We start from the raw sequence: 24,286 nt of genomic DNA on the forward strand, positions 1-24,286 counted from the left end.
TTTACAGCTCTTTGTTAATACAGTATCTCTGGTAAGAGACGTGTGGATTGGCAGCCTGCCTTGAATGACGGCCAGGTGTTTTATAGTATCTATGAGTCTGATCATCCATCAAAGCGATCGATCCCAATCCCAGCGGTTTTATTAATGATCCTGTCAGCCGGCGCGCTCCGCGCTGCCCATAGTTGTCCAGGATGATAGATCTTTAGCCCGTCTGCCTGTTATTTATTCTCCCATGACCTTGTCCATATCTATTGTTGAGCACGCCAAATTATGAGTGCTCGGACATGATAATTCAATGTTCATCTTGCCGTTTCCAAAAATGTTGAGCTGGAGTGTCAGATCATTAATAAAACCAAACGCAGGGCTGAGTTTGGGTCTCTTTAAAGTCAGCATAAAATGAAAATTCAAAATATTATGAACAATTCATCTGTGCATATGTTTGTTTGTGTTTTGACCAGGTCATTTTTATTCAGAATGTCATAACTGGACCTTCTCTCTGGTGATGTATCCTGGAGACCTCTGCCACATGAGAACAGGGAATATGCCTGTTGTATAATAGCTATAATAAGACATTTTCCAATAGAGAAGGACACCAACTGAAGCTGTTGGGGCACCAAATCTTCCCACATCATAATCAATAAACATGTACTTTACATTAAATTAAAAATGACCCGACTCTGGTCAGAAAGTTGCTAAATGCACCATGAGTGCATCGACAGCGCAGTGCAGAAAAGTTCATTAAAAACCATTTGAAATTATCCATTATCATATTAATTAAATGCTGGGAAGTACAGGGTGGAACTGGGGAAATGCCAGACTACAATTTAAAAAATAATGTGACTCCAAGCAGCCTTTCATTGGCCACACTGTGAAGTTTCAGGAGTGACATCATTAGTATTTTTTTCAATCGAATGCTAAAACTCTGTAAGACAATTACTTAATAAATTAATCAAATGTATAATATTGTTGCTATCGGGCAGTTGTATCCCCATATTTCATCACTTTTATCTTTTCTTTCCCCCATAAATCATTACTATTGGTCGCCCTTTAGTCTGTCCGTAAAAATAGCTTATGACTAAATCTCATAACTCCATTGGATCCTCAAACTGTCAGTCAAACATCATAACTCCGCCCCTCCTTGGCACTCGCGGTTTTGAGCGTCTCTGCTTGTTTGCAATCCAAATGTAATTCAAGAATTGATTCTTTGAATACGTAGAGCGTTTTCTTTACCCGAAAAACACTGTAATGCTAATGTTTTATGACAGCAAACGTCACCAGAAGCCTAGTTACAAATACAGTGGATACTTTGAAAGTCGTACATGCTCAACTGTGAGCAAAACCAACGTGATCTCACATGTTCAAGTCCTGCTCGCATTTAACCAGTCGTATTTACGACGTGCGTTCAAGTCACTTTCACCGGAGCATGATGGCAGCATACCTTCCCTTAACAAACTACACAAAAATACAACAAGGATTTTAATCTCCACTTCCAGAAAATAAAGAACAAAGAATTTGCATCAGGTGTGTTCTGCTTTTTAATGTTTTTAATGAATATATAAAGCCACTGCAAACTTTATCGATACATATTATATTGTAATGCATTTTTTGCAGGCAATTAGATTATTAAAAGCCTGACAATGTCACTGTTAAATACCTATACATATTGTGATATTCCTCCACGTTTCTCACTGACACGCCTAAATATGATCTTTTCGACGTGACTTGAACGCACCATGTGTTACAAAATAGTATAATACATAAAATAGCTTCAAATTGGCAGGAGATTGCAGAAAGTGGAAAATGAAGTAAACATGAGCCCAAACTAAATGTTTAGCTTGTATATTTTACAAGAAAATCAGTCTTTCTACTTCAAAATGTTTATTTCAACGTGTTTCTTGCTGTAATTATTTGTGAAATTGACTGGTAATTTCTGTGTGTACTTTAAAAGACCCCTCCATTATTTGAATTATTTGTCGAGAGTTTATTTCATTGCTCATTGTATGTGAAAGCTGGTAATAAAATAAGCTCAATAGTAACAAAGTAGAGTCCAGTCGAATGTTTCTCTCGGCTTGTCTCTCGTGGCCCCCGCAGGGCCCAGGGGCCCAATAAGCATCCATCTGCAGACAGCCCACTACAACACGCTTCAGTGGACATCCATGCAAGCTAGGGTGTTTGTAAGTGTGTGTGTTTGTGCACTCTAGTATGTCTGACTGGAGCTGCAGACATTTTATCATTCTGGAGCCTTGGGGAGCAACCGCCCCCACCACGCAAATACACAAAAACAATCTTCACAACCCCGCTCTCATCAGTGCTGTCACCGCATCCAATTGTTCCTCTTTTCTTGGGTTTGCCGTGCCACCTTTATAGTCTCCTGTCAGCACGTCTCGCAGCCCATCCACCAGTGCCACTGCAACCCACCCGGCACATCCATCCTTCTCAGCCAGGCCAGAGATCGATCGAGCTGCTCTCTTAATCAGCTCTCTGGTGACTGCAGGCGGAGGAGGGATGGAGCGGGTGCTCTTTCCTTCTCTCTTTTTCCCGCTTGGTTGCATTCAACATCTATTTTACCTCCGTTTCTTCTCGAATCCCCTCTCTGTGCTGGTGGGGCCGACTTGTATTTCCAGAGCCCAGCCGTCAGTCTTTCTCTCTGGACGCTTCAGCCGTGTTGTGAGCTCTCAGTGAGTAATTGTGGTGATTTATTATAGGGCGACTGCTGCACTGTAAGTTAATTTATACACAGAAACTTCCAAAGTCACAAACACTCAGAAGGAGACGCAAACGGAAGGAAGCTGTCCAGCGAGTCGCAGTAGCTTTAAACTGGTCGAACACTGGAAAGATTAAATATTGGAAATTGCAAAGATTCAAATTTATAAATATTAACAATATGCAAATTGTTTTTTACAAGAAACATGCTGAATAAGACAACTTTTGGTTTCTAAACCAATGTGCACTTCTAGTTTAAATCTTAAAAGCATTTTTAATTTTTACATTTTTTTTTTTACATTTTCATGACAAGTGCACTTTTAAAAAGACAATTTTGAATCATTGATTTAATAATCTTTTCTTGTGCTTTAAACACTTATTTTAATGTGTTGACTAACATACTAAAGTACTTAATTTAACTGGTGTGTTACTCAAAATGACATTTAAATGTAAAGATATTTTAAATGTACTAAATCGCAACTTCATCATGACAAATGTGTAATTACAAAACTGAAATACATGACAAGTTTGAATAGAAATGACACTATATATTAATTTTTACATATATTATTACTTGTCAGTACATTGAACACTATCCATATTTTAAAGACAATAGAAGTAATTCTAAAATTACATATAAAGATATACTTAACTTGGACAAAAACATTCTTAAGTTCAACTAATTGCTTTTAATATGAACTATAATGCATTTTCATACAAATAACTTTGGAAACATTACATGCATGTCGCACTTAATTAGATAATTATAAAGTATATTATTCATTATTTTTTCACAAGGGAATGTCTTGTGAATTTCAAAGGTTTCGTGCCACTTGTGGTTGGAACAAACTTACATAATATTGCTTTATGCTTTTGAGGATGAGGACGTCTCACTGAACCCGTCTGTGTCAGAATCTGACAAATTTTTATACCAACAAAGTGACATGAGTATGAATAGCAAAATACAGTGGGATTTGGCATCAACAAGCTGAAAATTCTGTTTATTTTGCTATCATAAATATGTGTAATGTGGAAAAATGATTATTTTCTACCTTTATTATAACCCTTTGTCTGAAATTACCGATTTTAAGGCACGGCTCCTTTAAGAATTGTCAGTAAACGCCCACTGTTATGATTGGCTAACGTCATCGAATAGGAAACAGTATCAACGCCCACTTGCTATTGCACGCGAGTAAGTGTTTTGAAAACATTATCCATATAAAACCATCGTTCACAGAAATCTATTTTATGAAACCATTTATATTTATTATATATATAAATGTATATGGCACTGAAATACAGGATAAGACAGTAAGGGACTCCTAACTGCGATTGGTCAAGAAACCACTACACTTGTTCTCTCACAAACCAATACAATGGCCTTATCTGTAGATTTACTATCAGTGAAATAGAGGGGACGAGAGAGGCGAGGACACATCTGTGCCGTAATCACTTCCTTCCCCACAAGCCCACACCGCCTTTAGGCCTGACCGCACACCTGTGTACACACAGCTGCACACACACACACACACACACACTTGATATCACATGAAAACAACATCACTGATCAAAATAAATTAGTTTATTTCAAAATTTCATCATAAAGTATATTTAATTTCTTCTTTTTAAATAGACAGACAGTAGTCAAATCAGTTTATTATCACTGTCTGAATTTAAAACACACATTTTTTTAAAATTCCATTCTATTCCATGCTACATAAAGCACCACAAAATCAAGTATATTAAAAACAATACAGTACTTTACATTATGGCTAAGTCTAATCATTCACGCTGCCCTCTACTGTCCAGTGAGGAGACTTCACATTCTCTTTTCATTTCAAAGATCTGATCCGGACACAGTTTTCCAGTCTGTGGTAATGACTCCCATCTCTCGGATCAGACGTGGTTCAGTCAGGTTGAGCAGGGAAAAACTGGCGTAGAAGGTCCTTCTTATTCACCTTGCCCATCTGGTTTCTGGGCATGTTTTCCACCAGGATCAGCCCTGCGGGAATGGTGTATGAAGCCATGTGCTCTCTGAGAGGGGAAACCAAAAGAGAAGAACTTCATGAAATAAAGAAATCATGTATTTCTGCAATTAGTCTTTGTTAGATTGTCTCCAATGAGATCTTGGGCAATACAGCCCACGGCAGATGGTGCGATATACATCCTAGCTAAGACTTCGATGTTGTATAGGAGACGCACTACAAGAATAATAAGTCAAACAGGAATTTGAATCTCGTCGGAAGCTAAAATTAATTGCAAAGTCGATGTTTGAAATAATGAATAAATTATTTGACGATCAATGATCTTGTCACCTTGGGTGTTTCCCAATTGAAGGCTGCATATCTAAGTATCATTCCTTTTGAAAAATCTTTCTCTCACGTCTTTCATTCATCAAGTTTTCTCTAATAGCACCCTTTGTGACAATGCTGAAAATGCAACACGCACTTGCAGAGTTAACAAAACAAAAACATGAAATCAAGCTTGTGCAGCTGAAAGTACTAATGTACTTGTGTAGAATATGCTTCATATTTATACCTTCTGGGCTGAATTTCCTGATAACGTTGCCTCTTATTGCACGGCAATTCAGATCTGTCGGATTTACGAAATCTTCCCGGAAATACATAAAAGTATGTGGCGGTGAACTGGGAGAAGAATAGAGGAAACTTTATTGTTTCATACACAATGTGTGTCTGATATGAATAAAACATTTCGTCAAATTATATCATTAAAAGGGTTATTGTTGCAGCTTCAGTGTATGGAATTTGATTTTAACAAACTATAAATGTCTTTTTTATGCAGTAGCCTACTTAATTCAAATGTGTGTTTAAATGTCTGAAGCCTAAAATAAACCTGATGGGGTTAAAAACACGTGTCTGCCTCGATCTGGATCAGCGCTAAAGCACATTTGAATTACATTAAATTGAATTAAATTAAATTAAAGTCACATTTATTTGTATAGCGCTTTTCACGATACATATCATTTCAAAGCAGCTTTACAGAGAATGCATGTCAATGTTACAATTTAAAGAATGTAGTTAGCAAATAATGTAATAAATTAGGCAATTAATTTACAATCACTGTTAGCAGTTTAACTGAACGTAGAAGCAATGAGCTCCTGGAAATAATGAATTACATATAAACAATAATTAGGATATAGAAATTGGGCAATGAATTTAGCAGTGAATCTTTGCATTTTATTCTTTGCCATAATCCTAATTGAACACTGGGTGAATTATATTCGTATTGACTTTCAACAGTGATAAGGAATAGTTAAGAGTGGTCGAGACCAAGCTTATGAAAGTATGACTTACAGAAGGTCTACTAAGAACATTTCGGGAAACACGTATTAACGTTAAGGTACAGCTTAAGGTATAATTTAAGAATGACGTAGAGTTAAGAAGGTTTCGGGAAATCATGCGTACGCCAGTTCCTGCGCAAAAGGTGGGATTTATAAAGAAAAACTTGACGGGAAAATGTGCGCACCTACACGCAAATCCTAATCATGAGTCACAATCATAAATACAGTGCATGTTCACAATAACAGTTTAAATTAATAAAATAATGATTTAAACTTGCATGGAAACTCACATTTTAATTTTGATTCACATTAATATTAGGCTATTTTCACTAATGGCGATAAGCACTGAAATTACATTATGCAATCATCACGGAGAAGTTACACAAAAATGATATGAATTCAGATAGTAGATGTGCTACTTTCGATCACTTTTCCTGTGACACGCTACGTTAATGACAGCGAGGAGTGATAGGAGCATAATAATTCCTCTTTAAACTAAACTGCAGATGTTATGACAAAATATTTTAGCGAGAACATAAATAAGTAGGCCTATACGTTTCACTAAAAATAGCCTATAAACTTCCTAAAAGATATGTTCACCTTATCAGCAAAACTGCGTAAATTTAATTTGAATTGTTTTAAACTATTAAAATACTATTTGGCCAGTGGAAATCAACTCTATATTAAGTATTTTATTCAATTTTGTTTTAATGGATATTTTGATATATTTATTCTAAAACATAAAGAGGATATTGGATGATTTTTTATCATTGTAGTGTATTTCACAAATTGCATTTATAGTCCATATCTAATATTTTCTAATGTCTTTGACGGTGTTAACCATAGTGTCACGTGGATGGGAACGTGCATGGAAATGATATGCAGATGAGGTTATGCATAGTAAAACTAGGCGTCGTAAGCTCCATATATGGTGATTTTGGGGAGGAGACAGGGTGGAGATGCACGTACACACAATCTTCCGCTGACTGGGATTTATAAAGGGATTTGTGCGCTGGTTCTGGCGTACGCATGGTTTTATAAATCTGAATTTTTTTGTGCGTACGCAGAATTTAAATTTTGCGCGTACGTACACTTTTAGGATGAAATCTACGCAAAGTTTTATAAATGAGACCCCAGGTCTTTATCGATGCGGATAAGAGAATGTGAAGACAGACATCAGCCTTCTTAGGATTCCTCAACGTAAAAAGATAATATAAAATAAAAATAATACGATTAGAAAAGAATGCATGTTTTCCTATTTTTTGTAAAAAAAATGTATAGGGTCTCTATTGACCCAATGTATGTAATAGGGCCCTATCATACACCCGGTGAAATGCGACGCCAGGCGCGACACAAGTGTTTTTTGCTAGTTTCAGCCTGACGCAGTTATCATTTTCACGTCCAGTGCCCACGTTGTTTTAATAGCAAATGCACTTGCGGCCATCTGTTCGCCCATGGGCGTGCCGGTCTGAAAACAAGGTGTGTTCAGGGACGTTGTTGGCGTGTTGCTATTTTGAGGCAACTTCAGACACGCCCTCAGTGCACCTGCGCCATGTGCTTCAAACCATGTGCTTAAATCATTAAAATAGGGCCCCTTGTGTAAATAGTTTTTTTTTTGCGCAGCAATTGAAACTCTGGTGACTCAATTCATCTTTATACCACAAGGTGGCGATGTCTGATACACAATGATGACTTGATGTTTCACTCATAATTACAACAGGCATAAAACAAACGAAAAGTATTTGCTGTACGCAATCAAATATTAGCATCACTGATAGCAGATCTGGTGAAGAAGCTGTCAGCGACCAAAATATTGATTTTGAAGAGGTTGAAAACGAGTTTGAGATGACGAATATGAGCCAGATGCTGAATGTACTTTGAAATGAGCTCTGATGATGGTAAAAAAATTAAATCTGCTCAAATTGAACCGTTCTAAGTTCCAAAAGGTAACGAAATATGCTTTATTTGCTTTATTGTTATTAAAATATCAGGAGGGTTTTATACTATTGCGGCAGTGTTAGATATAGATCCGGGTCACTAAAGACCCCAATATGTAATAATGATTGGCGAGCCATCCATGCATTTATGGAGTTTTCCTTACAAATAATTTTTTACAAATCTTTAAAAAATACTTTTAGCTTTGCAAAATTAATCTCTGGAAGTGGGAGAAAATAAAGATGTGTCATAATTTAATGCTGCGTGTTTTAAATGGAACATGTGGTGAAAATGTCTTCAGGCAAAGCAAAGACTCTAATGACTTTGTGCAGATGTGAAACGTCACAAGTGAAATACACACATAAAAAAAACAAAAAACTTTTGCATATCTTTTAAAGCAGCCGTCGTCCTCTTCTGTTGTATTAAACGCTGCGAGATACATGGAATTCGATTAATTCCACAAACAATGAAATCAGCGTGAAATAAAGACAAACACTAAAAGGCAGAGTAGAGCGCTGAGCTAATTAAATGTTTTGCATTCTTGCCCGACTCTTGTGCTTGTCTACCGGCCTGGAGCCGTCTTTATCATCTTACGTTTTTTTGAGAGTGCGAAAAGATTTTTTTATTCTGTTTTCTTTTATACAAGTCGCTTCCAGCAAGGTGTCTCTCTGCTAATGCTTTCTCTCCCTGCAGATTATGAATGACCCTTCTCACTCCCAAATACTCTATTCTTTACTGTAACCTCGTTCTCTTTGCGTGTGTGTCTGTGTGCAGTGTGTCACTTTCAGCTCATCATATCCTGTCTTTCTACGCCTTATGACATATATAGAGTGACGATTATACGGGATGACAGCTGGAGTTACGCACTGGGGAGTGAGCATCTCTCTCTTGCTCTGCGCATGTTGCTCTTTGCTGGGCTTTGCTGGAGGGGCTGGGACAGGTCAGAAGGGCCGCCGCGAAAAACACACGCAGCATTGCACCAGCAGCGAACACCCCCACACCATATGGAGCTCACACACACACAGAGAAAGAAAAAGCCCTGAGCTACTTCCTGTAAAGGGACATGTGTCTCCTGACAGAACTGGCGTTCAGGCAAAAATGCTACATTTCTGCAACAAAAGTGACATTTAAAAAGAGAGAGAGAATGAGGAATAAAATAAACAGGCACTGCTAAGACAGAGCCCGTCAGACGCTGTTTCTGTCTTCTCACCATCACCGGTTTTCTTTCTCCACCTCTTCTGCCACCAAACACACATCTGTTCTTGCAGCATGCTGCAAAATGAGTTCTCATCCATGAATGTGTGTGTATTATTATTTATACAGAGGCTTTTAAAAATCCTCTCGAGTCTAACGCGTGTCCCGAGGGAGTCCATCTCGACGTCTGACTCAACACGCTACTACACGCACGCTGACGCAAGCCCAAAAAACACTTCCAAACACATCGCTGTGCTCCACAATAAACTACTCGCAACAAGGCTGCCGGTGCATTTCAGCAACATTTCATCACCTGCCTATTTTTTCTGAGTAAGTTCAAGTGTGTCTTGCTAGATGCTGATTGACACTAGAAAATTCTTGTCTTGTCATATCACATTCTGACCTCTAGGGGAGCTGTAAGAGATACAGTAGATGTACAGTTTGAGACAGCACATCCACAGAGCACCAATGCATGTCTAATGCATACTAGTGTACATGCAAAAATTACAAGAAGTGTCATCTCTCAAATGCACCTGCGATAAATGGTAATCCTACCATCTATTTAATAAATTTTGCCTTTTAGCCAATCAGTTAGGAGTACTGGGGTAGTCACTTTATTAATATTCACGAGCTAAGCTAAGGGGTCGTTTACACAACACCGCTTTCAACTAAAAACGGAAAACTTTTATGCATTTTGGCCATTAATTTACAAGACGATGCCATTTTGAGGGCCTGAAAACGCAAACTTTTGAAAACGTTTTTGAAAGTGCAAGTTTTTGAAAGTGATGTCGTTATCTCCGTGTAAACTACAAAAACACGAATTTGTGAAAACGTTGACGTCAGTCTATAGGCGCGTAGTTTTTCTTTACAGAGTGACATGTGGCTACAACGTAGCCCAGGAGACAATGGGCCTATAGATCCAGTTCTGGCTGCATCTATAATTCAGATTTTTAATCCTCGTATCCGCTTACATATATTTATATATAATCTATTTTTAATCTCTATAATAAAAATGTATAATTCAGATTTTGATCTCCATATCCATTTACATATATTATATATCTTCCAAGGGGTTTTTTCCCTCCTAGGACTTTTTTTCCCAGTGCTAGCATACTGTTTTTTTCTCCTAGAGGGTTTTTTCCACCCCTGGGAGTCAGCCGACATTGGCTTAAAGGGATAGTTCCCCCAAAAATGAAAATTTGATGTTTATCTGCTTACCCCCAGGGCATCCAAGATGTAGATGACTTTTTTTCTTCAGTTGAACGCAAATTATGATTTTTAACTGCAACCGCTGCCGTCTGTCAGTCAAATAATAGCAGTGATTGGGAACTTGAACAATAAGAGTCGAAAAAACTTCCATAGACAAGTCCAAATGAAACCCTGCGGCTCATGACGGCACAATGATGTCCTAAGACACGAAACGATCGGTTTGTGCGAGAAACCGAACAGTATTTATATCATTTTTTACCTCTAATACACCACTATGTCCAACTTCGTTCAGCTTCCGGCTAGTGAGGTCGGATCGCGCTCTGACAACGGAAGTGATGTATATGGGCGAGACATCACTTCCGTCATCACAACGCGTTTTTTGACCTCACTAACAGGAAGCTGAACGAAGTTGGACATAGTGGTGTATTAGAGGTAAAAATTATATAAATACTGTTCGGTTTCTCGCACAAACCGATCGTTTTGTGTCTTAGGACATCATTGTGCCGTCACGAGCCGCAGGGTTTAATTTTGATTTGTCTAAGCAAGTTTTATTTACTGTTATAGTTGAAGTTCCCATCTACTGCTATTATTTGACTGACAGACGGCAGCGGTTGCAGTTAAAAATCATCATTTGTGTTCGACTGGAGAAAAAAAGTCATCTACATCTTGGATGCCCTGGGGGTAAGCAGATAAACATCAAATTTTCATTTTTGGGGGAACTATCCCTTTAATGTAGCACCATCTTGTATATGTTACATATTACCACGCTTGTTTGTACAGCTTATTTTTAACCACTTCCCTTTTTTCTGTGCTTCTAATATGTAAATCTGCTTTGAAACAAATACCAATTGTAAAAGTGCTATATAAATAAATTTGACTTGACTTGAGTGGCATCGCCACCTACTGGCCTGGCAGCAGAATACAGCGTTTTTAGTCATTTCCGCAGGGATCGTTTTGACAAGGTTGTCGTTTGTACAAAGGAAAAACTTTTCAGTTTTTAGCATATTGTTGTTGTGTATACGTACCTTAAGTGTTATGCGTCCCCCAATTCAAAATTTTTACCAATCAGGCGAAACTGGGGTGAGGGGCATGTATTGCAAATGTGTGTTTACAACAAATATATATGAAGTTGCAAATACACATCAACATATGAGAGGAGAAATGTATAGTTTCTGGATACTTTGAATTATACCACTCATATTTCAGCAATTATTATTATTTTTTTTAAAGTACCTTTCAAGGGGACATATGAAAATCTGACTTTTTCCATGTTTAAGCGCTATAATCAGGTCGGCGGTGCATCTACCAACCCAACGTGAAAAACTGTTTTGGCAAGCCTTTCTCTGTAAGCATGTGAAAAAACAACGCTCCCCTAGTGATGCAAGACGTGCAGATAAAGGGGCGGTAATATTATAATAAGATCGCCTTATTGCGCATTTCCACCAACAGCACCGCCATTTTGTTTTAGCAAATGAGGTAAAGCTGCAGATGAAGAAAATGTAAGGATTTTTAAGTAATGCAATGTGTTTTTTCAGTTCAGGCAGCTCCACTTTCCATGTGCTTTCCCTTAGCCTCCATACGCTCTATTACTTTATGCTAGCACAAACAGAAGATGGCACATCCTAGTAAGTTGTAACTTCTTCCTGAGTCTCTCCATCAGTGTCGAACAATGTAAGGCTGAACACTTTCATCATTTTGGCTGCGTGAGATTCTCCAGCTTTGTTGTTGTTGTTGAGCTGTTAAAGCTCCGCCCTCTTCTGGAAAGGGAGCAGCAGCTCATTTGCATTTAAAGGGACACACACAAAAATGGCGTGTTTTTGCTCACACCCAAATAGGGGCAAATTTGACAAGCTATAATAAATGATCTGTGGGGGATTTTGAGCTGAAACTTCACAGACACATTCTGGGGACACCAGAGACTTATATTACATCATTCTGTTCTGCTTTTTTACTCTTTCTCAGTACGTCTTACATTTTTAAATGCAGGAATGTGTTCTGTGTGAACAACCCCTTAGTGGGTGCTTCTTGGCCAGAATAAATTGCAATGTGGATCAAACTGTTTGCTGATAGTCTGGCTCAGTGAGGCGGTGAGTTACCTGGCCCAGGCCTTCAGCTGTGACAGAGACATGGTCGTCCCCTTCCTCAGCTGCACAACTGCAGTGACCTTCTGACCCCAGACGGCATCTGGAGCACCAATCACAGCCACATCTAAAGAAAAGAAGGTGCGTAGACAGTGCATATGCAGTCCATAAGTGCATGTGTATGTTGCATGAATGTGCATGTACCTGTGATATCCGGGTGGGCTAGCAGATGTCTCTCCACATCTAGCGCACTGACCTTGTATCCTCCGCTCTTGATGATATCCACTGAAGTGCGGCCCAAGATCCAGTACACGCCATCTCTGTAGAGAGCGGTGTCACCTGAAAGAGCAACCAGAGAGCCTCTACACAGTTTAATGGAGGTCTGTCCATGAAAATGGTTGTATAGTCTACATCCTCCCACTACAGCTGTGGAAGGAGGCAGTAATAAGGCTATGAAGGTTGTGTGTGTGTGTGTGTGTGTGGTTGCAGTAAGTTGTCCTCTTCTGAGCTTTAATAATAGCCTGTAGTCAGGCTCAAGATCTTCTGCTTGCAATCTTAAAAACCAATTGCACAGAGCTGCTCAGCTGGAGACTGCTTAATTACCACCCCATAACACACAAACACACTACAGCCATCAGCACAGCCAACAGTGCAAAACAGGTGCAAGTTTCTGGCATCAGCTTTCCTAATTGAAAGCGAAATGGTGCTACAAAGAGACAAAATCAAAGCCAATCCAAACTTATTTGATGTTTGATGTACAGATATGTGAAGCTGAAGGCCCTGCCCGAAATGGCAAACTTCATGTGCACTTGCTGTCTTGTGGATTGCTCGTGTCTGTTAAGTCCACAAGACCGTATGGTGTCCTGTTTGTCATTTTAGGTTTCAGAAGGGTGCTTTAAAAGTTTATAAAACTATAATAACTAGCTTCCGGCAGATGGTCTACGCAAGTCGAGTTACGGCAAAACAACAAACTCAAGCTCCTCTGCTCTTATATCAAAATCCTCAGCAGTGTTAATTTTGACAGCAAATTTTGATTTAGTTTTAGTTATAGTCTTTTGATTAAAATAATTTGTCATATTTTAGTCATCGGAAATTGTTTCAGTTTTAGTCTAGTTTTAGTCGACTAAATCTACCGTAGATTTAGTCAACTAAAATGTAATTTAGTTCAATTGTAATGCATTAAATAAGCATTTCTCTAACAATACACAGATGCAACACACTGATATACATCTGATATTCTCCAACCAACTGTACTTGCCAAAGCGGACAGTTTTTGACTGTTCAAGTGCAAAAAGACGAAAGAGAGCTCAATTCAGTACTTGTCATTTAATTTCAGGTTTTGCTTTTTAATGTCTACATAGTTTTTTATTTCTGTTTTAGTTATTATAGTACATCAGGTTAAGCTAAAGCTTGGAAACCAGAAGAAATAAAAAAGTTAAAAATTTTTTATGTATTTATTATCTATTTCAGTTAACGTTTATTTCAAGTAATGAACATTTTTTTATGGTTTTAGGTTTAGTTAAATATAATAACTCTTATACTTGTAAAATATATTGAATAATGTTCTTAGTCTTTCCTTCCTGTGACAGAAGATACAGTAGTTTACTATGAATTAAACAGAAATTAAATTAACAATAATAATAAATAATAATAATAAACCATCCCGAAATACTCTTGTTCTGAAATGCCTGCGGTCTGTACTGTAGTTGCAGCTGCTCATTTAAGTTCAGGTGAGGGATAATAAAATATGCATTCTTACAACCGTCTAAAACATACTACCATATAAACATTGTGTAGTAAACATTGTCATAATTAGCTTGTAAGCAATCGCTTAGCATAAATGTGCGCTTTTCATTAAATGTGAAGCAGTCTGAAGTGCTGCTGGGCGAGCCTGTAGAGGGCGCAACAGCGCCACATTTCCCGCGGTTAGATCAGCGCGTTACACTTCAAATGTGCGCATCTTCCACAACGGACAGCAGTCCTGACTGGATATCTTCCCAAATCGTCCCTCTCTATAATTTTCATCTCATTTTTAATTGTTTGACGAAAATTAGAGTGGATTTTAGTCATAGTTTTAGTCATTCAAAACGCATTTTTATTTAGTCATCATCTCGTTTTCGTCCGTGAAAAAATGAAAAGTTTGGTTTCAAAACACAATAGCTCCATTTTGATTATTTTGAGTAAAAATGTGTTTTCTTTACCAAGAAAGTGGCAAGATGAAAACCACTATTTTCTGTTTCAATCTTTCACATGACACTTTTGCGATTAATCCATCAATATAAAAGTTATTTTTCAAATTGAAAATACACAACAAAGTAAGTTGATTCACATATATGACAGAGTCCAAACTTTGCCAATATTTATCTTATATTCAGGCATTTGACTAAAAATACATTCAGCCTTCGCTCCCAAAATGGTCATCTTAATGTTAATGTTATGAATTATTTATCATTACCGATTAAAGAGTATCTGGCGCCACCGCACGGTTAAATAAACACATTTGCTGAGTACACTGGTATTAAAAACGGCTTTTAAAGAATCCTTCAATGTTTACAGTGCATGGAATGGTGCGCTGTGATTGGTTGAGAGCAAATATATTGTGTTCTGCAGAAAAAGGAGACTGGCGTTTGTCACGTTTTGGGAAGAGAGGGAGAAAACATGACAGAATAACATGACGGATATCGCATTTTGCGCAAAATTAATAAATGACTTTTCAATACCGACCAGATACAATACTGATACAAAACTAAATTTATTGAAAATGGTGTTTATTGCGTTTTGGAACCAAACTCTTCAAATGTAGTTGATAAAATTACATTTCTTTTTTACAAATTCTCCTTTTAGATTCTAATTCGAGACCGGTGTTTGGTTTTGCTCTCTCCTCCGTGCTTCCGAGTTCATCAGTATGTCATGCATCGGGTCAGGGGTTACTTTTCTGCCATAACTCGGTTTGCGTAGGCTGTCTGACGAATGCTAGTCATTTTAGTTTATAAAGTTTTAAATATGGATTTTTTTTTACAAAACCCCATCGCTTCTCTTCAGAAGGCCTTTATTAACCCACTGGAGTCATATGGATTATCTTTATGATGGATGGACAGACTTTTTTGGACTTCAAAATCAGGAGCACTCATTATAAAGCTTGGAAGAGCCAGGATATTTTTTAATATAATTCTGATTGTGTTCATCTGAAAGAAGATAGTCATATACACTATGTAGGATGGCTTGAGGGTGAGTAAATCATAATTTTCATTTTTGGGAGAACTATCCCTTTAATGGTGTGGCCATCACAACAGAGTCCATACTCTCCCGTAGCCTCATGAGAGAGAAAAGTGTCCATCAGATGCACACTACAAAATCCCGGCTGAACCAATTGTTTTATGAATACCGCATATATTCAGACTAATTTGCCATATTTCTTTTTGCATACTATGTAATATATTCTCTTAGGGGAAATTAAACCAAGCAACCGACAAAGTTGTGCATGGCTTGTGAATCTCAGATCAAGATGGAAAATTCAGCTTTTTCGCTTTATCATGACATGCCTGGTTAGGACAAGGTGTTATCCTCCAGTTTAACAGACACCTTGATGAGAGGCCAAAGATTTCAATCTGAGTCTGAAAAGTACAAGCCATCACTAGCCAGACAGTCTTCCAATCTCTTTAACAGACTGAAGACAAAGAGACTACTCATCGAGTGTTGGGGCTCAGCTGGGGCAGGACCATGAAGCCGACAGGAAATAGGTCATAGCAGGTGAGTGACTGAGTGTGAAAGAAAAGGAGGAAAGAACATTGGGCAAAGGTGTTGGATGTCCAGCGTGGATCATTATTGAGTGCTAAGCCCCAGCTGTGGTGAAGGGGAGTTGAGAAACGAGAGAGCATGTGTGTGAGCTGTGTGAAGGTTAAGGACGATATGTCATGGGTTATAGTGTGTGTGTGTGAGAGGGGAGGTTAAGTTGGCAGGGCAGGGGCAACTGGACATAAGCTGTGACTGGTGGGAGATGAAAGACAATTGATGGGTGAGATGGGAATCACGTCCACATGGTCAGTCAATACATCAGCACCTAAAAACTCTAATTAGCTTCCATTCTTTATTGCTGCAATGCTTCCATTCCCTTCTTATAGGAAACACCATGATTAATATTATTGGTTTAGTTCAACTACAAATGAAAATTCTGTCGTTAATTACTCACCCTCATGTCGTTCAACACCCGTAAGACCTTCATATTGGAACACAAATGAAGACCTTTTTAATAAAATTTGTAAGATTTCTGTCCCTCCATTGACAGCCTTCAGAACTACCACTTTCAAGCCCCATAAAGGTAGTAAAGACATCATTTTAGTAATCCATGTGACTCCAGTGGTTTAACCACAACGTTATGAAGTGACACGAGTGCTTTGTTTGCACATTCAAAATATTAATCTCCAACTCGCGTTCATGAGAGCACCATGACGGGCTTGTGTTGATGGAAGAGCAGTTGTTGCGTGAACGCATGTTGGGGATTAATTTTTTGTAAATAAAGTGGTAAATTATGTTTTTTTGCACTCACGTCATTACAAAAAAATCTTTTTTTGTGTTCCGAAGATGAATGAAAGTCTTGCGGGTTTAAAACAACATGAGGGTGAGTAAATATGGCAGAATTTTCATTTTTGGGTGAACTAACCCTTTAAGATTAAAATCTAGGGGCAAAACACAAAGACTTTTGACCCTTTTCTAGTAAGTTACCTCTTAAAAACCATCCCCTATAAATCTCATAGCAACACCTTGGCACCAGAGTGAGTTTTGCACAGGTAAATACCACTTACATTTCATCTAGAAATGTCTAGTTTCATTCATAATTGTTTCAACTCATTAAACTGAGGTGCTAAAATAGGCAGTGGGAGTTCAAATCTCACTTTGAAAGTTAAGGCTTTGGCAGTGTCAGGCCGTCGCTGAGTGTCTGTCAGCTTCGTTTTTGCTGTGCGTTCCGCACTGTTGGCACTAGTTGCTTTTCGGCCAATTGAGCATGTTGAAATGGCGGAGTCTGCTGGTGAGAGAGATCGCTCTGATTGACTACCAGCAAACCAGTACACAAGAAGAACAAGGGAAGTGATGAACACAAGCAAATGATGAGCTCGAGCAAGACTGGTGTGTTTGAATGATGAATACTGACTACTGTCACATGCTGGTGTGTTATTACCCCACATAGGTGCCGAATATACATGCTTGTGGCTGTAGTCTTTGTGGTGCGTTGAAGTGCAACTTTGGTTGGTTTGGTGTGTCTGGGACTTAACATTTCTACATTTGTATTTTTTTTTAGAAAATGACTAGATAAGACTCTTATTCCTTGTCTGGTATCGTGTAAAGCCTTTTGAAGCTGCATTGAAACTGTAATTTTGACCTTCAACCGTTTAGAGTCCATTGAAGTCCACTATAAGGAGAATAATCCTGGAATGTTTTCATCACAAACCTTCATTTCTTTTCGACTGAAGAAAGAAAGACATGAACATCTTGGATGACATGGGGGTGAGTAAATTATCAGGAATTTTTTATCTGAAAGTGAACTAATCCTTTAACCTCAGAAATACACCGCTGTTATAAAGGATGTACTAATATGGACATTTTGACCGATACCGATAACCGATAATTCTTTATATTTAAAAGCCGATAACCGATATATTGGCTGATAAATCTTATCTAAAAATTATATTTAAAAAAATCATATAAAAATTCAAATTTTTATCTAAATTTTGAGAGCCTGATTACAAAAACAAAAGTCTCACCATTAAAAGCCATGTCCCAAGCACACAATTATAATATTCTCATTATAACTTTATGTAGTCTATATGACAGACTTGCATTGCACATGTTGAATTGAACTGTATTTTTCTTTTTGAAGAGACTCCAGTCATATTTCAAGCAATTCAAGCCATCATGGTGAACAGTGTGCATCTGAAGTGTCTCAGCTGAAAGAAATAATCCATTATTTATCGTCTTTGATATATCGGCCGAATTTTCTTATTCGGCTGAAACCGATATGGTGGCCGATATGTCATGCATCTGTAAAAGGAATAAATAAATCATGGCTGATGTGAATAGCACATTTCTACAGTGGTATCTGTAACTGAAAATAAATAAATAAATAGACTAATGTTATAAAGGAATAAGGGATGCACCGATATGAAAATTTTGGCCGATACCGATATGGTGGTATCTCCAAAAGGAATAAATAAATCATGGCTGATGTAATGTAAATAGCGCATTTCTATAGTGGTATCCGTAACTGAAAAATAAATAAATAAATATCTTAATGTTATAAAGGAATTAGGGATGCACTGATATGAAAATCTTGGCCGATACCGATATGGTGGCCGATATATCGTGCATCTCCAAAAGAAATAAATGAGTCATGGCTGATGTGAATAGCGCATTTCTACAGTGGTATCCATAACTGAAAACTTTTGTATGTTGATAGGTGTCAATATAAGTCCAGTATGTATCAGTTGGCACAACATAAAGATTTTTGTATACGAAGTGCACATATAAAACAACCGCCTTTTCTGTAATTCTCAATAAAGCTCTAAAACGTACAGCATTTCATCTTTTTTTCCTCTTTGACTCTCTCCCTCATCCCTCTCTCTCTCCATCTCCAGCGAGGAGCACGGCATCAATAGAGGGCCCATCTGTTCCCATACATCAGGCTCTTCATTTCAGTTTATTAGCTGGGATAAATCATAAATATTTCATTATACATCATGGGCGGCTGTCGCAGGGACGGCGCAATTTATCAGCGCTGCCCTCTCTTGCCGCCCAGCACTGGAGCAATAAGCTTTCCAGTCTATTAAACAAGATTGATACAGTGTGTAAATTTAGATATTGGGAATTTCTTCACAGACCACTGCTCCACAGTGATAGGCTGGGGTGAGGTGAAGGAGAAGCGGGTGGGTGGAAGGAGACGGAGAGAGAGAGAGAGAGAGCGAGGGATGGGGGCGGTGGGGAAAAGTGGCTGGGTGTTAACAGCAGTAAGAGTGTATTTACACTCGCCCCGTCCCTCTTTAAAATAACCCCATCCGCAAACGCAAGGTGTAATTTGGTCACAGCGGCACAGCTTCCTTCTCATGGAAATGAACCAGGAACATGTTTGACATGGGGATAGATAAGCTGTTGGTGTGTGAGGGGAGAGAATTTACAGAGGTTTTCATCCTCTTTAAGAATCCGTAATGCCCCTGGGGAGGGATCAAAGGTCACAGAAAGTATTAAATCCTCATGTCAGGGGTTTTCTTTGCAAAAGAAGGATGGTGTTGGTGTGGATATGAATAAACAACAACAGCTGAAAGCTACCTCTTCCACAAAAAAGAGTTTTTGTCCTAAACGTCAAACGATAAACATTGTTTGGTTTCCATTTCTGCAGTATTGCACTGGCTGGTACAGAATTACAGTACAACAGTTCTTCATATTGCTTTGAAGAAAACAAAACCTTGTAAACAACGTTGAACGGCAAAGACCTCAGATGCTGCACGGCATGTTGTGAGTCACTGACATGAAGTAAACAATGACCCGGCAACTTTTCTGGACGAATAGTAAAATGAGTAATTGTGCGAACACTAATATGAACCGCTGCATAAACGCAGTGGCAGCGAAGGCATCAGTCTACTGGAGTCACTGCAGAAGCGCTACGGCCCAGCAGCTTTCCTAATTAAAATGATAAGAAGCTTTATTGCACGAGTTGGTTTTTTTCCTCACTCTCTGGCTGAGGTGTTTAAGCGAACACAGCCATGTTGCATGCTAAACAAGCACGAACACATGATGCAATGAGGAGAAAGCATCCCAAAGACGACTCGTGCATTTAAAGTGAAGTCATCCTTCACACTATTTCCACATACAGTGTCAATTCAGATGGTGAGCTGAGGTTTGGTGACAAAGGAGCATTGCTGTTTGGTTTAGATTTGTGTAAATATTTGATTTAACACGACACACAAAAAGCCAACAAACACAAATCTGAAAGCTATGGAAGCTTGTTTCTGCCACTGAATAAAAAAGGCTTTTTATCTCAGAATTCTGACTTTTTTTCTCACAATTACATGATATAAACTCACAAATGTGTTATAAATTCCGAATTGTGTGATATAAACTCACAATTGCATCTTTTAAAGTCAGAATTAAGTGATATGAACACGCAATTGCATTATAAAGTCCGAATTACATGATATAAACTTGCAATTGTGTGTTATAAATTCAGAATTATGTGATATAAATGTGCATTTGTGATTAATAAAATCAAAATTGTGAGATATAAACTCACAATTGATTGTTATAAAGTCAGAATTGCATGTTTATATCTCTTCAGAATTGCGAGAAAAAACAGGGAAAAGTCAGAATTGCGAGATTATCGAGACTATGGTTTTATTTCGTGGTGGAAACAAGCTTCCGTAGAAAGCTGCTTGCACATGTCAACACTTAAACAAACATAAATAGGCTGTTTTGCTGGGAGCTCAGGGTGTAAACAAATAAAACACACACACACACACACACATCATACACACATATGCTTGCACGAGAGGCTGAAGGGGGGCTGACAGCTCTGGAAAGGGCAGTGTGACAGAGGCCATGTTTCACGTCCAGCACACTTACACATCAGTGAACAAACACAGCGCTCTGACAAGCTGTGAGCTCCACTGCTCCTCCTGAACATGTGTGAATGACTCTATATTCTCTGACAGCCATGAAAGCAAAACTGAGGTGAGGAACATAGGCTCTTCCTTACAAACACACTGCTTTAAGATATCTGGGTTTGTGACTCTTGAACTGAGCCTCTGAGAACTGAGAAATTTAAAAGAGAAATAATGATACTATGAAAGCTTGTTTCCACCACTGAATAAAAAATAAAAAAGGTAATTGTGACTTTTTATCACACATTTCTCTTTTTTCCCCACAGTATTGCATCATAAAGCCAGAATTGCATGATATCAAGTCTGAATTACATGATATAAAGTCAGAATTGTTAGTTATAAAGTCAGAATTGTTAGTTATAAAGTCTGAATTGCGAGATATAAAGTCAGAATTGCAAATTATAAAGTCAGAATTGTTAGTTATAAAGTCAGAATTGTTAGTTATAAAGTCTGAATTGCAAGATATAAAGTCAGAATTGCAAATTATAAAGTCAGAATTGCATGATATAAAGTCAGAATTGCAAATTATAAAGTCAGAATTGTTAGTTATAAAGTCAGAATTGCATGATATAAAGTCAGAATTGCAAATTATAAAGTCAGAATTGTTAGTTATAAAGTCTGAATTGCATGATAAAGTCAGAATTGCAAATTATAAAGTCAGAATTGCATGATATAAAGTCTGAATTACATGATATAAAGTCAGAATTGTTAGTTATAAAGTCTGAATTGCATGATATAAAGTCAGAATTGTTAGTTATAAAGTCTGAATTGCATGATATAAAGTCAGAATTGTTAGTTATAAAGTCTGAATTGCATGATATAAAGTCAGAATTGTTAGTTATAAAGTCTGAATTACATGATATAAAGTCAGAATTGTTAGTTATAAAGTCAGAATTGCGAGATATAAAGTAAGAATTGCAAATTATATAGTCTGAATTGCAAATTATAAAGTCTGAATTGTGTGATATAAAGTCAGAATTGCAAATTATAAAGTCAGAATTGCGTGATATAAAGTCAGAATTGCACATTATAAAGTCTGAATTACATGATATAAAGTCAGAATTGTTAGTTATAAAGTCAGAATTGCAAATTATAAAGTCTGAATTGCATGATATAAAGTCAGAATTGTTAGTTATAAAGTCTGAATTGCATGATATAAAGTCAGAATTGTTAGTTATAAAGTCTGAATTGCATGATATAAAGTCTGAATTGCATGATATAAAGTCAGAATTGTTAGTTATAAAGTCTGAATTGCATGATATAAAGTCAGAATTGTTAGTTATAAAGTCTGAATTGCATGATATAAAGTCAGAATTGTTAGTTATAAAGTCAGAATTGCATGATATAAAGTCAGAATTGCAAATTATAAAGTCTGAATTGCAAATTATAAAGTCTGAATTGCATGATATAAAGTAAGAAATGCAAAAAAAAGTCAGAATTGTAATTTTACATAATGTAATTCTGAGAAAAAAAAAGTCAATTGTGAAATAAAATGTCGCAATTATCTTTTTTTTATTCTGTGTTGGAAACGAGCTTCTATATCATATTTGATACATGAATTTCTATAGCTTTTAAATGATCAACATGATCAAAACTTTGCAGAAAATCCTTTTATACTCAATCCTCCACAAGCCCTTTGCCTGATAATTCACTCTTTTTTTAGCATGTAGTATAATTGCAGAAGTTCAGATCGTGGTTCATGTGTCTTTTGAAATCTTTACTGATTTTTATAAAGTAAACGCAAGAATAACATTTATATTGTTAGTAATATTTCAGATTGAACACTTACTGACTGCGGCAATTCATCTTTGCAGTTATTTCATTTTTTAGAAAAATCAGGAATATTTGTACATCTCTCAACTCTCATTGTATTGCATTATATGTTTTAAAACTACAGAGATTTGATCATAAAACTAAGCATTTAAATATCATCTTACTAAGGCATATTATTGCAGTAACAGCGTATTTTTTTTATATAGAGCAAGATTTGTTTGTGATCGGCAAGCACCGCAATGCTCTTTGAGATGAAGAAGAAACAAAAACATCAATGACTAGATCAATGAAGGATAATGTTGACAGTCAGCATATAAAGTGTTGTCTTCCTCCAATATGAGCACAAGTTGTAGATTAAGTGTGGCTTGATGGAAAGTGATCTCTGTTGAGTAACCAGATATACAGTAAACACTCACAGCTACATGAATATTAATGCAAGGATTTTAGAGCATTATAACACTTCTAGCTCCACAGAGAGCCTAATGAGGACGAATAACAGACAAGCACTGACAAAACACAAATGACATTTATTAACCTTAACTCTTTCACCACCATTGACGACTTCACTGTTTCACTGTTATACAGTAGGAGGCGCTGTTATGCATCTTGTAAAATAACACAATCTTCTAAAATAAAAACTCACAAGCTGCATCACAATTAACATACTTCTATTACACAAGAATCAGACTTGTACATTTTTAAGTTGACCAAAATGTAAACCAAGTGAAAAAGGATCCAGTTTTCTTTGCATTCACATTAGGGATGTGCACCACAACTGGTTTCATTAACATTTAAACAGAAATTATGCAACTAGTCTAACAAACCCCCAGAAGAAAAGTCTGTATGTGATCCTACTGTATCTATGAATCAAACAGGACAGTCCTATACTGAATGCAGATGAAAAACATATGCAAAGTTTAAAAATAGTTTCTACAAACCCTGTGTGTCTCTAAAACAAACTCTTCCTCTTCAGGATTGTGGGTAATATTAGGTCCACCAGAAATAGCATATCATCCAGGCATCTTTGGCATTGTGTTTTTAACACACTATGAACTGGGATGCACTAATTCTAATCTTGCATACTATTTTGAAAAGATAGTGTGCCCACTGGGACACAGCCGTAGTCTTATTTTGGTAATTAATACCCGAGCGAGTGCTTTGCATTTGGGTGAGTGATCTTATTTGTCTAATATGATTCAGTGAGAGGGGGCGGAATGGCTTTATGTTAATGGCACTGAATGCGCAGCTCACATCTGATAACAGCTCGACTTCAGAATAACATGGAGGTTTTGATTCTCAACTATATTCAGCTGTAGCATTCAAATACACAATGAAATTATTCCATAATGTCTTGAGTTTATTTTCATACCCCATTGGCAAGTTGTTTTTTCCTGCTTTTAGCACAAATTTTAACAAGACAGATGGTATAGAAAAGAAACTTAAAC

General features: G+C 37.3%; 1 protein-coding gene across 2 annotated transcripts in view; it reads right to left on the reverse strand.

The window, feature by feature from the left end:
• Positions 1–4,303: 4,303 nt before the first annotated feature.
• acsf3 (acyl-CoA synthetase family member 3) overlaps positions 4,304–24,286 on the reverse strand; it is a 68,471-nt gene continuing 48,488 nt past the window's right edge. Inside the window, exons 8-10 of one of the 2 annotated variants that reach the window (XM_067401560.1) lie at positions 12,628–12,762; positions 12,439–12,550; positions 4,304–4,737 (exon numbers count right to left, since the gene is read on the reverse strand). In XM_067401560.1, the coding sequence (XP_067257661.1) occupies positions 4,611–4,737; positions 12,439–12,550; positions 12,628–12,762 (374 nt within the window). In that variant the 3' untranslated portion in view covers positions 4,304–4,610. Of the gene's footprint in view, positions 4,738–12,438; positions 12,551–12,627; positions 12,786–24,286 lie in introns of those variants that run through there. The other variant, XM_067401561.1, reaches the window with a different exon arrangement.

This window comes from Chanodichthys erythropterus, chromosome 11 (genome assembly GCF_024489055.1).
Source record: "Chanodichthys erythropterus isolate Z2021 chromosome 11, ASM2448905v1, whole genome shotgun sequence".
Lineage (NCBI taxonomy): Eukaryota > Metazoa > Chordata > Actinopteri > Cypriniformes > Xenocyprididae > Chanodichthys > Chanodichthys erythropterus.